The sequence below is a fragment of the Boleophthalmus pectinirostris genome, unplaced genomic scaffold (assembly GCF_026225935.1).
Source record: "Boleophthalmus pectinirostris isolate CB_2022bp ecotype Guang Dong unplaced genomic scaffold, ASM2622593v1 HiC_scaffold_17, whole genome shotgun sequence".
Lineage (NCBI taxonomy): Eukaryota > Metazoa > Chordata > Actinopteri > Gobiiformes > Gobiidae > Boleophthalmus > Boleophthalmus pectinirostris.
In genome coordinates this window covers 5,262,261-5,278,566 of record NW_026571115.1, presented here as the reverse complement: position 1 = coordinate 5,278,566, position 16,306 = coordinate 5,262,261, and the positions used below count along the sequence as shown (strand labels likewise).

The 16,306-nt window shown below is 40.4% G+C and overlaps 2 protein-coding genes across 3 annotated transcripts in view; one reads left to right on the top strand and one right to left on the bottom strand.

Annotated features, from left to right (window-relative positions):
• ift70 (intraflagellar transport 70) overlaps positions 1–4,336 on the bottom strand; it is a 36,404-nt gene extending 32,068 nt beyond the window's left edge. Inside the window, exons 1-3 of the mRNA XM_055152535.1 lie at positions 4,158–4,336; positions 3,792–3,857; positions 1–144 (exon numbers count right to left, since the gene is read on the bottom strand). The exon at positions 1–144 is cut by the window's left edge and continues 67 nt beyond it. Coding sequence (XP_055008510.1) covers positions 1–144; positions 3,792–3,857; positions 4,158–4,205 — 258 coding nt within the window. The 5' untranslated portion in view covers positions 4,206–4,336. The remainder of the gene's footprint in view (positions 145–3,791; positions 3,858–4,157) is intronic.
• An 816-nt stretch (positions 4,337–5,152) lies between these two features.
• Positions 5,153–14,737, top strand: si:ch211-76l23.4 (uncharacterized). Of its 2 annotated transcripts, XR_008632053.1 has the most exons (5): positions 5,153–5,294; positions 8,584–8,750; positions 9,882–10,011; positions 12,063–13,243; positions 13,277–14,737. XR_008632053.1 is itself a non-coding variant. In XM_055152754.1 (4 exons), the coding sequence occupies exons 2-4, from the start codon at positions 8,600–8,602 to the stop codon at positions 12,301–12,303; spliced, it is 522 nt and encodes a 173-aa protein (XP_055008729.1). In that variant the 5' UTR covers positions 5,153–5,294; positions 8,584–8,599; the 3' UTR covers positions 12,304–14,737. The 2 variants fall into 2 exon arrangements, 1 of the variants encoding a protein (XP_055008729.1); XM_055152754.1 differs by having other exon boundaries at positions 12,063–14,737.
• Positions 14,738–16,306: the final 1,569 nt, after the last annotated feature.

Sequence of the window (16,306 nt, the reverse complement as noted above, 5' to 3'; positions counted from 1 at the left end):
CTTGTACAGAGACTGGGCGTAGTACAGTCTGTATTCCTCCACCTCCGGGTGCAGTGCGGTCAGCTGCTCGTAGCACTCGGCCGCGCTGGAGAAGTCCTGGAGGTGGTAGTAGCAGTATCCCAACAGAGACAGCGCCGCACGGGACTGCACCAGTTTCAAATATATCAGAAACATGTTTGAGAGGGCAATACGATCGTTCAAATCCAGTGTTGGGAAGGTTACTTTTAAAATGTATTCCCCTACAGATTACAGATTACATACCCCAAAATGTAGTTTGTAACGGAATCCATGAAATTACTTAAAGTGAGTAACGTAATCTGAATACTTTGGATTACTTGAGTTTCTGTAGAGAAGCAAAGACGAGGATACCGTAACATAAGATGTTTTATGTGCTAAAAGAAAATAAAAAGCCCAGACTTTACTTAACCGTATTAAAAATATTATTGATAGAAGACGAGGAGACACGTCCATGCAGCATGGTTTAGTTCTGTTTTAGTCCTGTTTTAGTCCTGTTTTAGTCCTGGTTTAGATCTAGTTCAGCTCTAGTTTAGACCTGGTTTTAGTCCTGGTTTAGTCCTGGTTTTAGACCTGATTTTAGACCTGGTTTTAGACCTGATTTAGACCTGGTTTAGATTTAGTTTATCTCTAGTTTAGACCTGGTTTAGTCCTGGTTTAGTCTTGGTTTAGACCTGGTTTAGACCTGGTTTAGACCTGGTTTAGACCTGGTGGTTTAGACCTGGTTTAGACCTGGTTTAGACCTGGTTTAGTCCTGGTTTTAGTCCTGGTTTAATCCTGGTTTTCCTAGTTTAGACCTGGTTTAGACCTGGTTTTAGACCTGGTTTTAGACCTGGTTTGATCAAGTTTTTCTTTAGTTTAGACATGGTTTTAGTCCTGGTTTAATCCTGGTTTAGTCCTAGTTTAGACCTGGTTTTAGACCTGGTTTAGACCTGGTTTTAGACCTGGTTTAGACCTAGTTTTGACCTGGTTTAGATCAAGTTTATCTTTAGTTTAGACCTGGTTTTAGTCCTGGTTTAATCCTGGTTTAGATCTAGTTTAGACCTGGTTTTAGTCCTGTTTTAGTCCTGGTTTAGTTTCCGGCAATGAGTGAAATTACCGAAAGGAAAAAAAAAAAAGAAAAAAGAAGGGGGGATATAGCCCAAAATGTGAAAACAGGAAAACAGGAAAATACCGCCATCTAATCCATTTATTTCAACAAAGTAACTGTAATCCAATTACCACTCACTGAAACAGTAACTGTAACCAAATACAGTTACTCATAATTTGTACTCTAATTATGTAACTCCGGTACATGTAATCTGTTACTCCCCAACACTGTTCAAATCTAGTCGTGACCTCATTCCTGTGACGATCTGTTTTGGAAATATCGGTAAACAACGATGTTCACTGTTTCTCACTGTAATGCCACTGTCTGCTCAAACATAAGCCCTTTATCCAACCCCCTTCTCCAACAGGCTCTAGTCACGCTTACGTCACAAACCAGGAAGACATTTGGAAACATGCGATGACAACTTCCAGCGGGCTCTGTTCACAGCAACAAGTCTGACAAAATCAAGGAAAACTTTAAAGATGTCCCAGTTTTCTTAATCTCTGTGTCATTGTAACGTTCCGTGATGTTCGGCTCATCAACGATTCCAACCATACCTCAGTTTTCATCATTTCCCCACTGACACACAACTCCAAGAGCACTGGGTACATGCGATTAGAAGAGATGACGTGCCAAATTCCAGATGATTCCAAACAGGGGATACGTCTGCAGTCTTCATTTTACTTCAGTGGGTTTGATCACAGTCGGTCCAAGGGTTTCGAAATGGCCGTTCATTCAAGTCAATGGGCTGAGCTCAATGCCGCATGATCCCAGATTAGCTTTTAGCCCGGCGAGGTACTTCCGGTGGCTGTGCAGTAGTGCTCTTTTTTCCTGCGGGCACACACGAATGCACGTACACACACATACGGAGCGCGGTCTCCTGTATCACGTGATCGCCAGTCGAAGCGAGATGAGCTAGAGCGGAGCAGAGCGGAGCAGATGCGTTTTTAAGACAACTGAAGGATTTTTGAGCAAAAAGTTTATAATCTAAAAATCAAAAATCATAACAGCTCAAAACTTGTGATTAGATCGGGCTCTATGACAAAAATCTTGTCTCGGCCCATGGGATTTTTTCTGCTGTAGTTCCAGTGAGTGTCACTACATCAACTGGAGGCAGCTACAAGCAGCAATACCCTATCCAGTTATTTTAATAGATCCATGAGTCAGTCGGCGAGCCCAGTCTCGAGAACTACACCGGAAGTTGTCATTGCATGTTTCCAAACGTCTTCCTGGTCCATTACGTAAGCGTGACTCGAGCCTGTTGGTTAACCTCTGTAATGAATGAGTGACAGCTTCACCAGTCACAGTCAGGTGTGAACTTCCAGAAGAAGAAAATGACTTTATTTACCCTTCAAAAGGCCAAAGAAAAAAGAGTACAAGAATCGTGATAAAATCTAAATCTGGCTCCAGTAACATTTTTGCCATATCTCCCTCCCCTAGCGCTAAGCTATTCAGTCCTGATTTAGATTAAGCAAATTTTTACTGGACTTCAGACATGGTTCAGATTTGTTGGAAAAAGCCTGACGCTCTGGATTGGTACACCAGATAAGTTTTAATTTTATTTCTTTGCTTTAGTCTTACAATTCTCAAAAAAAACAACAGCTTCTTAACCCTCTGTGTAGTGTGCATGATGATGAATGCAGACATTTTCTGCTATTTTTACACAATTTGTAACCTTGGTAATTGTATACACTTTTATAAAATCAATGAATCAGGTGCATATAACTACTACATGAGCAGATATGTCACTCAAACCTATTAGATTAGATATAAACAGTGAAGTACACACAGTGTTGGGAAGGTGACTTTTAAAATGTATTCCCCTACAGATTACAGATTACATACCCCAAAATGTAGTTTGTAACGGAATCCATTCAATTACTTAAGGTGAGAAATGTAATCTGAATACTTTGGATTACTTGATTAGCTGTAAAGCAGCAAAGATGAGAATATCTTCACATGTTCAGACGTTTTATCTGCCAAAAGACAATAAAAAGCAAAGTCTTTACTTAACCGTATTAAAAATATTATTGATAGAAGAGGAGGAGACACGGTCTGCACAGCATGGTTTAGTCCTGTTAAATCCTGTTTTAATCCTGGTTTAGATCTGGTTTAGATCTAGTTTAGACCTGGTTTAGATTTTGTTTAGACTTGGTTTAGATCTAATTTAGACTTGGTTTAGATCGAGTTTAGACCTGGTTTTAGCCCCAATTTAGATCTAGTTTAGACTGGTTTAGACCTGATTTTAGCCCTGGTTTAGACCTGGTTTTAGTCCTGGTTTAGACCTGGGTTCAATCCTGGTTCAATCCTGATTTAGTCCTGGTTTAGTGTCCGGCAATGAGTGGAATTACAAAAAAAAAAAAAAAAAAAAAAAAGCCCAAAATGTGAAAACAGGAAAATACCGTCGTGCAATCCATTTACCATTTATTTCAACAAAGTAACTGTAATCCAATTACCACTCACTGAAACAGTAACTGTAACTGAATACAGTTACTCATAATTTGTACTCTGATTATGTAACTCCGGTACATGTAATCTGTTACTCCCCAACACTGAGTACACAGTATGAACTATATACATAAATGTGTACTTCTTTATACAGTGTCTGGGGTACACAGTAATGTGATGTGATTTGTTCAGGAAAATTGAACATGAACTATTAAAAAATAAATAAATAAATCCTTACCTTAGTGTGTTTCTGAAGTTGTCCGTTCAGGATGTGAATGGCGTCTACATACTGACTTTCTTTAATCTAAAAAAAGATATTTAATTGAATGTTATGACACATACACATAAAAGGTGGGATATGTAGTAACTAACTCTGACTTTAAACACGTTCAAATATATTTCTAAGAAACAGATTTAATTCATTTGAAATTTTAAAACCAACATAACAGTGTAGAAGTTGGTGCAGAAGTGTATGTTAATACTGTGTGTATAGTTTAGAACAGCTGCTTTTAGTTAGTTAGTTTATAGGCTGACTCCTCGTTAGCTGTTAGCATGTTAGCTGGGTCTCTGCGGCTAACGCGGAGCTACAGCAGCGACATTTTACCAGTTTGTAGATCGTGGCCGTGTATTCTCCGTCCTTTATGGCCGTCATGGCGCCACGCGAGCTGCTTCGGTAAGTTCAACGTGAGAATAACGCGGTTTATTCTCCCGAAATGCCCCAAAACACGGGCTTTGTTGTTAGCATCAGTCTGCTGAGGAGCATAGCTGCTGTTACCAGGCAACGGGAGCAGAGCGGAAGTGGGATTTGACTGACGTCTGTGAGAGCCAATCAAAAGAGAGAAAATGTTATCGCAAGTATTTTTGTAAATTTTTCATCGTTCCTTTATTTTCTTAAGATTTTTAGATATTATCGCCATTTCTGGATTCACCTTTTTCTTTCTGTCTTGAAGTTAGAAAAGATAAAAAAAAAATACCTGAATTAAAATTTAGCCCAACAATACTCAAAGGCAGCAAGATAAAAGTGCACTATGTAGCTTTTCTGCGAGGGGTGTCGTGATTTGCCTGGAGTGGATGTTACATGTATCAATATTGTATGTATTCACTTATTCATTCAGTGTTTTTATTTCTACAATATTCCTAGAAAAACATGCATTTGTACTGTGAGGGGTTGCCTCCCCACAGATCTGACCTGTAACTTGACCCTGCAGCGTCACTGGCTTGTCTAAATGGAGATGGAAAAGTTGAATGCCATAATTTCAGGCAAAGCAATACCTCCAGATTGTTTTAGATAAGAACGGCGGACCTCACCCCAGAAAAAGTTACATAAAATGCATCATTACGTTCAGGTTGACCTGTGTTAAAGGTTCAATATTTTCAGCCTAACTTATTCTAAGATCAAAAGAAGGCATAGTTTACCTAAATCCATGAATCATACATCGTGCAGAAACATTAATGGAAAGCCCCGGTCTGTTTATTTTTGTTCTTCTTCGTCAGTACAGAGTTTTAAAGTGCTCATTTTTGCAGGGCTCCGGACATTGCAGTGGTCAGACCAGAGGAAAGTTCTCCTGAATCCGGATGTTGGCCCCGGGCCCTGGACCACAGCTCTGGGGCCTCTCTGCACACACACACAGACACACACGACACACACACTCGTATGGGGAGAGGTGTGTTTGAGTGGAGAGAGATTTCCTTCAGTCATTTGGGAGTTTGAAACAGCAGCAGAGGAGCTCCACTCACACAGGTACCCAATTTTTTATTTACTATTTACCAACCACTTAAGAACTTCTATTTGATGCTACTCTAATTACTTCATGATTATGTATTACTTGTTTTCAAATGACTTCATACATTCTATAGACCAATTTGTTGAATTTGTTGATATATTGCAAGTTCTTGGGTCTAGTCACTAACAGAAATGATCAGCTTCAACATTTCTGGTAAAGTCCAGTGTAATCTAGAGGTTAACCTGGTGTCTTTTTAATGGAGAGGTCCACAGTCAGTACTTTGTCAGTAAATGCATGAGGTTTGGAACAGACTTTGGAGGAAGAATTGAAAAGAATTTTTGTGTTGCATGGCAATGATTAAATGTCTTTATTGTTTGTGCTCCTGAAAACAAGACTGAAAGTTCTATCACGTGGTTCATCTTTTTGTCATATCGCCCTGTATATTTTTATTCTTATATTCTTTTTCCTAGTTTAATTAAAAACAAAACAGATGTTGTGGAGCAGATAGGACTTAAAGTGCATACGGCAGATCCACAGATTCTTCCTCGGTTCGGTGTGCTGGCACCTGTAGGAAATATTAAGTATAATTTTACATCAGTTACTTGACAGTTTGTGAAGAAAGGTAGAAAATCTAAAGTTGGAAAACGCAGGAAGTATACAGAGTTTTCTTTATATGAGTCCAATCTGTTCTAGAGTTAAATTAATATTTTTGGAAATGCCAATTAAGTAACACTAGACCAGTTTCTGTTTAATGAAGAGTTATATGAATGTTTTTTAGAGTAAAGGGATTACACTTTGTAGGGTTGTCCTGATTTAGATAAACAACACACAGGTGTTTTTACATTTTATTTTAGTTCATTTAAGATGAAATTATGTACAAGACTGGTTCAAACTGGTTAACTCTGGCAAATAATCCCAACTCAAACCCCCATTTAACTTTCAAATAGTAAAACTTAACCCTTTTTGTGTTAAAACAACTCTATTTTAATATAAATATTTTACCCTGAAGTTTTTCTGCTCCAATTTTTGCTGTGTAGAGGTGAGTTCTAAAACAAAATCCCTCTACCTGTGTTATTAATTCCATCCAAAATACATGGACAGTTTCAACACAAGAAAGGCTTTTTTCTAACAGTTTAGAAGTTGATTTAACAAAATTAAAGGTGCCGTTTCTTTGAATTTGTCAAATGAAAACTATTGTGTAATTCAAACAGGTTTTGGCTCTTGCTTATATTGTGGTTGCCAAGTAATCTACCTGTATATACAGAATGTCATGTGTGCTGCCTGTGTGCAGCCACAAAGTCAAATTATGACCTTCACCAAAATTACAAAATTAGAGACTAGAGAAGAGAAGACTTTGTTTTTCTTTTTTCTTTTAAATAAAGCTTCATTATACTCATGTTCACTGTTTGAGAGCACTGAGTTTAACCTGTCACATGCACTTTAAGATGGTGTCCTGCTGGAGGGAGGTTTGGATGAAGAGTGGAATGTGAACTTCAGCTGCTGTCCTCTGGGGCACAGAGGAAACATGTCCCTGCAGGGCTGCCATAGCATAACATCACATACTGTAGCATAGCATCTCCATGGAGACAGTTGAGAGACTCTACCAAAAAAGTTACATAGTGCATCTTTAACACAGTGCATTGTGGTGCAGTGAGTTTGATGCATGCGTAATGATCCAGTTGAACATTTGTGTATTTTCTGTTGGAGATTCCTCTTCTCTCACCTGTCACTCACATTCACACACATCTGATGATGCTACGGCTCAGCTCTGTTCAGGCCTGTGTAGCTCCAGGTTGGTTGTGATTAGTTTGAGTCTTATCACACCTGGAGACACTCACACACACACACACACACACACACGTTCAAACTTTGAAATCTGTTCTGGTTCTTAAAGTACATTTTTTGTTAATTCTTTCCATAGACTTTTTGAAAAATTCAAAGACGCATTAATACCCATAACACAGTTGTATTATTATTTACATAAAATGATCATCTAGTTGCCACAGAGTTGATTAGTTCTGAGTTTTCAAACTTTTAATATTTTGTTTATACAGAAAGTAGATGGGAAAAATGAATAGACGCTTACTGTTGAACTCCACTTTAACCCATAACTCAACTTTAAACCCCCCCAACACACACACACACACACACGCACACACACACACACACACGCACACATGCACACATGCATACACATGCACACACACACACACACACACACACACACATGCACAATGCATACACACGCACACACACACACACACACACACACACACGCACACATGCACAATGCATACACATGCGCATACACATGCGCACACACACGCACACACACACGCACACATGCACAATGCATACACATGCGCACACACACGCACACACACACGCACACATGCACAATGCATACACATGCGCACACACACACACACACACACACACACACACGCACACACACACACACACGCATGTTCAGTGTTCATGTTTAATGAGGTGCTCGTCCGCACAGAGTCATGATGAGTCATGAGGTGATTGACAGGTCAGATGAGAGCCGCTTCAGGCTGTTTCTGAACCACACTGAAAAACAGCCCCAACACTCAAGTGCTGTGGACTCATTTACTTTTATAGGTTGTGTTCATTGCAGTAGTAAACAGGTGATGTTGGAGTGACTGACTCTCTGTAGCTTTTTAACACTTTACAGGCCTATAACATGTACAAACAATACATTAACATTCAAAGTCATTTTCATATCAAATCAAGTTGGTATTTAAATCTTTACATGAGTTTTCAGCAGACAGTATTTTAAAATGTGATACGTAGAGCACACAGCATTTGGATTTTTATGATGTAATTTACAACTTAAACCTGATGACACGTCGATACCTGCATCGATTTTTCCTCTGGGATAATTAAAGATTTACAATGGAAGAGAATGTATCCACCCAACAAGGTCAAACTGATCTGTCACTGTTCTGACAGGAGCAGACAGGTGCAGAGACAGAGGAGCAGACAGGTGCAGAGTCAGAGGAGAGGGCAGGTGCAGAGTCGGAGGAGAAGGCAGGTGCAGACAGGTGCAGAGTGAGAGGAGCAGACAGGAGCAGACAGGTGCAGAGACAGAGGAGCAGACAGGTGCAGAGACAGAGGAGCAGACAGGTGCAGAGTCGATGGAGAAGGCAGGTGCAGAGTCGGAGAAGAAGGCAGGTGGAGACAGGTGCAGAGTCAGAGGAGCAGAGTCAGAGTTCTCTGTGGTTTGTTTATAGTTGATAACTCTAGCCCCATAAGAACATGTTCCTTCTCTTTCTTTCTCAGGTAAAGCGGGGTAAAGATGGAGTCCAGACTGACCCTGGTGCTGATGCTGATGTTGGTTGCCGTGGTGACAGCTCAACGACGCACAGGGGGAGGAGCCAGGGCGAACTCCAGGACCTCCTCCTCTTCGTCTTCATCGACCACAGACGAGTGGGACTACAGAGCTGGCTGTGAGTCTGAGTCAGGGTCCTCATGATGTCACCACCAGAGGTGAAAAACTCAAAACAGTGACACAGGAAATAAATCTCCAACATGATCAGTGAAGACTTTTGTACAGTGTAACTTTGGTCTGGAATTAACTTAGAAAACCTTTTGCTCAAGTCGGTTCACTTTGAACAGACTGTATCTTCTGTTACACAGAGTGACATGTTTTAAACTAGCTGCAAATCTCTTTTACCAGACACTTGTTAGTGGGACATGAAGAGCTTTTCACAAATATGCCCTCAGCCCCCTGTGTCAGAACAGAACCATACAACATGGGGGGACGAGTGGAAGGGCAAAGGTTGAGGGGGGAGTAGAGACGGTTTCACTGGATCCTGGAGGCTTTAAAACAGATGGAAAAGCCTTTTTAGTTCCTTAGCTCTTGATGTGGAGGATGAGCAGAGGCTCTACTCTGAGCTCCTCAGTACTCTTTGATTGATTGATTGGTTTTTATTTTGAAGAAACAATAATCATATATACTACATATACACTGTAAACAACAGAAAAGCACATTTCTCGAAAGGAGTGGGAAGAAGAAAAACTTATATACTCTCTTCACTCTCTACACCTGTACACACACAAACACACACACAAACACACGCACGCGCACACACACTCAAACACACACACGCACACACACACACACACACACACGCACACACACACACACACACACACACACACACACACACACACACACACACACACACACACACACACACAAACACACACACGCGCACACACACTCAAACACACACACGCACACACACACACACACACACACACACACACACAGAGCTCTGCTGTAACACCACATGCTCATGCCACAACCATTTGTTTAGGAAAAAGCCTTCAGTCGACTTCAGGAGAACATAAACCTCTAGTAGAATCCATCTGGAGCACCTCAGTGGATTTGTGTGCAGTCTGAGTGAGGAGCACTGGTCCTCCTCATGGAGCCACCTGTATCCTGGACCTTGTTTCTTCACACATGACAAGAACAAGAACAGTAATCAAGGGTTAAACGACTGCAAACGTATGAAACAGAGAGCTGCTTCTGAACAGTAGAATTACACCTGAGTGAATCTGCTCTGTGTTTGCAGCTGATAAAGTGAACATGAAAAACGTGGCCAATCTGACCGAAGTCCTGGACAACTGGAAATATGACATCATAAGCCAAATGAAGAACCTCCTGCAGAATGACCATCAGAGTCTGCTCCCGGACTACGCCAGGTACAAACTCTCAATACATACACACCAGATATGTACAGAGGAACACAGGAGACGAGCACAGGAGAGGGTTACAGGAGCAGAGGAGATGGACAGAGGAGCAGAGGGTCAGAGGAGCACAGGAGCAGAGGAGAGGCTTGTTTATGTTAAGTTCAGTTATAAATTCCCAGAGTTCTTTGCGGTTTCCACATATTTCCTTTAAGAGTGAAAATAGAATCGCAGATGTGGAGTTTGTCGCCGCAGGAGCACATTAAGACCAAAGTCAAATAAACTCCAGCTCTGAGCTCGTGGTTTCTCCTTCCTCAAAAACACAAGCGTTTAGTTTGAGCTCAACGCCAAGGAAAATATGCATGGGTTTCTGAATGAGAAAATAGGACTGTTGCCATAGCGATTGACAATTAAAACAAAATATTATATCTTTTGAAAGGGAAAAAGTCCTCAAAATGTAAACTGAATACAAGATTTATTGAGCTAAAATGTGCTTTTCAACCATCTTATATATTTTGTATCATTTTGTATCATTGAATCATCCTTATAGGCTACCTCTGAAAATGCTCCATTCCACCTTGTGATGTCATCTGGTGAGAAAGAGGAAGTGGTTTTCTAAGATTTTTTAACATGCAGTGTAGGTCAAATCCTCCAGCTGAGATCATTCTGACCAGGACTAGCCCAGGATCTGGAGATGGGTCCTGATGTGTGTCACATGTTCTTTTTAGTGTTGCTGAAATACTCCACTCTCTTGCTCTGACCGATGGAGTCCTTGCGCCCTCTGCTGGTGTTTGGTGTAAAACCTGATCAGCGAGGTCTTTTTTACACAATATTTAAAATACAGTATTTTCCGCACTATAGGGCACACTTAAAAGTCTTAAATTTCATCCCAAAACAACTGTGCGCCTTATAATCCAGAACACCTTATATATGAACTTATTTGTGTGTCTTAGTACGACTTTAGTAAACTACCAAGCCACTCCACTCGCAGCATCATGGCTCCCGTTGTCAGGAGCATCAGGAGTAATACAGACTGTGATTCCTTTTAATATCAAAATGCACCTGTTAAGAAACACGCTCACAACGCCACTTTAAACTCAAGGCTGTTCTAAAGTTGAACTGCCAGGGAACAGTAACCACACTGACTTGGATAATGACGAGAGGGATGTGGACGTGCTGGACGCTGGAATCACCCAACTGTTTGAACAGTTATGACTTGTTGTGAACACAATGAACACACAAACAATTTAGCGTCTCAGACAGTATTTTTTTTATGAGTTACAATTGAACAAAGTTGAGTTGAGCTATTGTGAACGTGCCAAACAAAGTCCAACTGACCCATCTAACTGTTGTGTTTCGTTTAAAGTCCGGTGCGGTTTATATGTGAAAAAAGTTCGAAAATAGACCACTCTATGACAGTGCACCTTATTATTCAGATCCGTCAAAAGTGTGCAAAATACAGTAGTTAAATCAATAGTTTTAGGAAAATGACTTTACTTTAAAGTTGCACTATGTACACTGCACATGTCTCATGTCTTCATGTTGTGTTCAGATTTATTATTGACTTACTTGTTCTGAGATGCTTCATTCTCTTCTAGAGGAAGTTTATTTTAAGAAAACTGGTCAAGTAAAATGATCTGTCCATGCAGCAAGATCATTTCACTCATTTAAGTCATTTTCTGATAGATTTAAGTGTTTATATCATAAACTTTTATGCAGTGTAGCCTTTTGGTTGGGGGTCTATCACCTGCTTGTTTCTATGGAGATGTCATTGCTCTGCTTGGAATGTTCCACAGTTTGACATTAAACAGCTTAACTTTACAGTTAGTCAATTCCAGGTGGTTTTATAGTTCAAAAATCCCTAATAAAACAATCATTCTGTCTGTGAGTGGTTTAGTCTCCATGATGATAGGAAGGTTTAAAGCCATAGTGTGAAACATTCCAGACAAAGCAATAACATCTCCATGGAGAAAAGTTTTTGATGGACCCTCCACCAGAAAAGTTCCACAATGCGTCTTTAAATCCACTCTTCTGTTGTGTGTGTGTGTTGTTGTTGTTGTCGTCAGGATCCAGCCTCTGTCTGAAGCTCTGGACGATCTGTATAAGGAGTTTAATTCTCTGAAGTCTCTTCTGGGAGATCTCATCGAGAAGTTCACCGCCGTGGAGACCTTTATCGATGAGCTCAAGAACAAAGACGCGTCTGCACCTGCCTCTGCACCTGTCGCACCTGTCGCACCTGCTGGCACGCCCACCCGGCCCAACAGGAGGGTCATCAGGAAGAAGGCCCCGGGCAGCACCACACAATAAACACACACACACGCGCACACACTCACACACACGCACACAAGCAGAGGTGGAAAGAGGATTGCAAATTTGTAAAAAAAAAAACTTCCATGATTTTATCTTAAAGGCACATTGCGTAACTTTTCTGGTGGAGGATCAATATCTTGTCTCCATGTAGATGTTATTGCTTTGGTTTGAATTTTCCACAGTCTTATCTATGGAGACAGGTAGTTACAGGTCAGATCTGTGGAGAGGCACCTCCACTTTACAGTAAAAATATGTGTTTTTCAAGGTATTTTTTCACAATACAAATACCTAAATACCTTTGATTAAAGAAATGTTTGCTTGAGGTGTTTATGGCATACTGTAGAACATTCCGGGCAACAATAACATCTCCATGGCAACAAATCAATCAGAAAAGTTACACAGTGCACCTATAAAGTACAGTTACACGGTGAGAATAATCCTCAGTTACTTGCCTGGCATTTCTGTATTTTTTGAGTCTGGTCACTACTCCCCTCGTCGAGCAGAACCAAACATGATCGTCCAATCAGATTTGTTTGTTTCAGTGACACGTGTGAAGCAAAGGAGCTCATTGGTCACTGTCATTTTGAACAGAATCAGAGTTTAGAGTAGGGATGTCCCGATCACATTCTTTTTGCCCCCGAGTCCGAGTCCTTTGATTTTGAGTATCTGCTGATACCGAGTCCCGATCCGATACTGTTGTGTCCTGTGTGTTATATAGTGTTGGGGAGTGACAGATTACATGTACTGGAGTTACGTAATCAGAGTACAATTTATGAGTAACTGTATTCAGTTACAGTTACTGTTTCAGTGAGTGGTAATTAGATTACAGTTACTTTGTTGAAATAAATGGATTACACGGCGGTATTTTCCTGTTTTCCTGTTTCCAAACCAGTTCTAAACCTGGTCTAAACCAGGTCTAAAACTAGTTCTAAACTAGGTCTAAACAGGACTAAACCAGGACGAAATCCAGGTCTAAACCAGGACTAAAACCAGGTCTAAACTAGGTCTAAACCAGGACTAAACCAGGATTTAACAGGACTAAATCATGCCGTGCAGACGGTGTCTCCTCTTCTTCTCTCAATAATATTTCTAATTTAGTTTTGTAAAGTTTGGGCTTTTTATTTTCTTTTAGCAGACAAAACATCTTATGTGAAGATTTCCGAGTCTTTCCTTCTCTACAGCAAATCAAGTAATCCAAAGTATTCAGATTACATTACTCACTTTAAGTAATTTAATGGATTACGTTACAAACTACATTTTGGGGTATGTAATCTATAATCTGTAGGGGAATTAAAAGTCACCTTCCCAACACTGGTGTTATATATGTATATTATTTATCCGATACCTGATCAGAACATAACGTCCTAGTCTGGATCGAGTCCTCAGTCACGTGATCGGCGCCAATTTCCAATCATGTGATTGGATCGGGACAACCCTAGTTTAGAGCTTCACTCATTCAACCCTGCAGAAATCCTCCATGTTTTTCAGTCCCTTGTGAATTTTTTCCTCTCTTTTTGTTTTGATACAGACGGCCCATGTGTGTCCCTGATTGGCTAATCCACCTGTCAATCTACACGTGGGGAGAGTCACCCGTGACCAGACTCACACCTTTAAGTATTTGAGAAGTGTGAGTGTTTATTCCTGATCCCAGGCAACAAAATAATCAAAATCTAATCCATTACAAAAATGAGCCTGTTTGTATTTCATGACTTTACACTTTTGTGAACAAACTATGGTAAGTGATATGCAAATGACAATCTTTTGTGCTTAAAAGTTATACTCTCCCCTCACGAAAACATACACAAAATATGAATAACATGTAACCTCTTTTGTCAAAACCAGTATTTCTTTTTTCGATTTTGTATTTTTCTTGTCCGATGGTGCTATAGTCTCTGTTTGTGCTGTGTGCTTTCACTGTGCAGGTCACCTTTTACTATTTTTATTGTACGCTCTCATTATATAAACATTTATTTAGCAGTAAATGTAACAGTAACAGTTTAACCACAATAAACCCACAATAAACCATGAAGCAACTACATTCATTGGCCATACATCCAACTCAAATTGGGGGCAGCGAAAATTCATTTGTTCATTTGCAGATTAATACAGTGAGTTGTTGAGTCTAGTCACTAATAGAAATGATCAGGTTCAGCATTTATGAATTGACCTTTTGGAGATTTTACAGTAAAGTACAATGTAATAAACAGAAAACTCTTCTCTCGACTCTAGCCCCCGTCTGGGAGGATGATGTCAACACATTCTACAAACCCACCAGTACATGGGCTGCTTAAAGTGACTCTGTTGGACCTTTTGTTTTATCGCCATCATTTAGATAATTCTAAGATGTATCAGATCAAATGTTATGTTCAGTGTATATTTGCTCTGCTGCTTTGTCTTTTATCACTTCCTATTAAAGCTGTTAAAAAGTGCAGTTTTTAATGTATTCACCCCAACATGATTAGTGTAGTTTATCTGTTTATTTATCAAAAGCGAAACCAAAACTCAGGTAAAGAGTTTGATTTTACAGGTGTGATAGGAGCTGGGAGGGGTCTGGTGGAGCAGGGAGGTATTGGGCCAAAACAAGAGTGGCAAACTCATTTTGGTCTGGGGGCCGTATCCAACCGACTTTGATCCCAAAGGGGCCGGATCAGAAAACTCATGTCATATAAACCCCAAAAATAACAATAAGTTCAAATATTTGTGCAGAGAAACAAATCTATTACAGAAATCTTTTTTAATTGATGAATTTACAATATTATGAACAACCTGAAACTTTAAGAAGAATGTCATTTCAACAATGTTTTAACACAAACTTGGGGCAGCAGTAGATCAGTTGGTAGAGCATTCGCCCACTGATCTGAAGGTTGGTGGTTCAAAGCTCTCGACATAAACATCACAGGTTGAGTGGTCAGATCCACTGACCCACAGGTTGGCTGGTGTGATTCCAGCTCCCACAGATGAATGCTGTTGTTGTGTCCTTGGGCAAGACACTTGCCCACAGTGTCTGCATACACTGGTGTGTGAATGGGTGAGTGGTTCCTTGTTGTAAAGTGCCTTGAAGGTGGAAAAGCACTAGAGAAAAATGTGACCATTAAAAGCCCGCGTTGCATGCTGGGAAATATCTTGGTCGGAGGCAAGAAACAGGATAGCGTCAAACACAGTGCGTAACCTCGTGTATTTCTCCCCGATAATGGTAAATTCCTGCTGCATTATCGGACGCACAAATAGAAGCACGGAAGAAGGAAAATGTCTTTTTCGTATTCTGAGTGAAAAGAACCGCTAACGGTGAATTAAATGGTTTTCAAACATTCGCAGAGCAAACGTAGAAGATCCTAACAAACCGTGGACTCCAACAAGTTCAACAACACATCGAGACTCTTGGAGGTTTTCCTCTTTTCTGCTGTGAATGGCCCAGGAGTTTCCACCAAGTCATTGTGGATATCGCCCAAGTGAATATTTGTCCAGGTAGTTGGTGATTCTGACCAGAAATTTGGTTTGGTTTCAGACTCTTTTGTCGGGGTTGAAAAGGGTGATTTGTCGTCCATCGATGCTTATGACCAATTTCTGGTCAAATGGTCTTGGGTCCTCTGCCGTTAGAGTGGATAAATAACCGGGATCAATACCCTTTACGTGCTTTCTCGCTCCGTCCGTCATGTTGAATTAGTGTTTATTGCCGCCGACCAAAATACTTCCCAGCATGCAACGCGCGCTTTTGTCAACAATGAAACTCGCCTATAAGTAAAACTCTAGTCTCATTCAGTCTCAGTCCCCAGATCCAAACACTGTTTACATATTTACACTTCATGTTGCTGCAGTGACACAGGACAGATTCATGTGCACAGGTTTGTTTTTAAAGCCGTTGTTTGTTCAGAAGCACAAACGTTTCATCATCTGTACATGATATAATTTCATGTGAGGTTGTTCCAGAGGTTTATGGTTCTGCAGGAGAATGACGACTGACCAAAAGAGCTTCTGCATGTTGGAACACTTGACTCTCCTG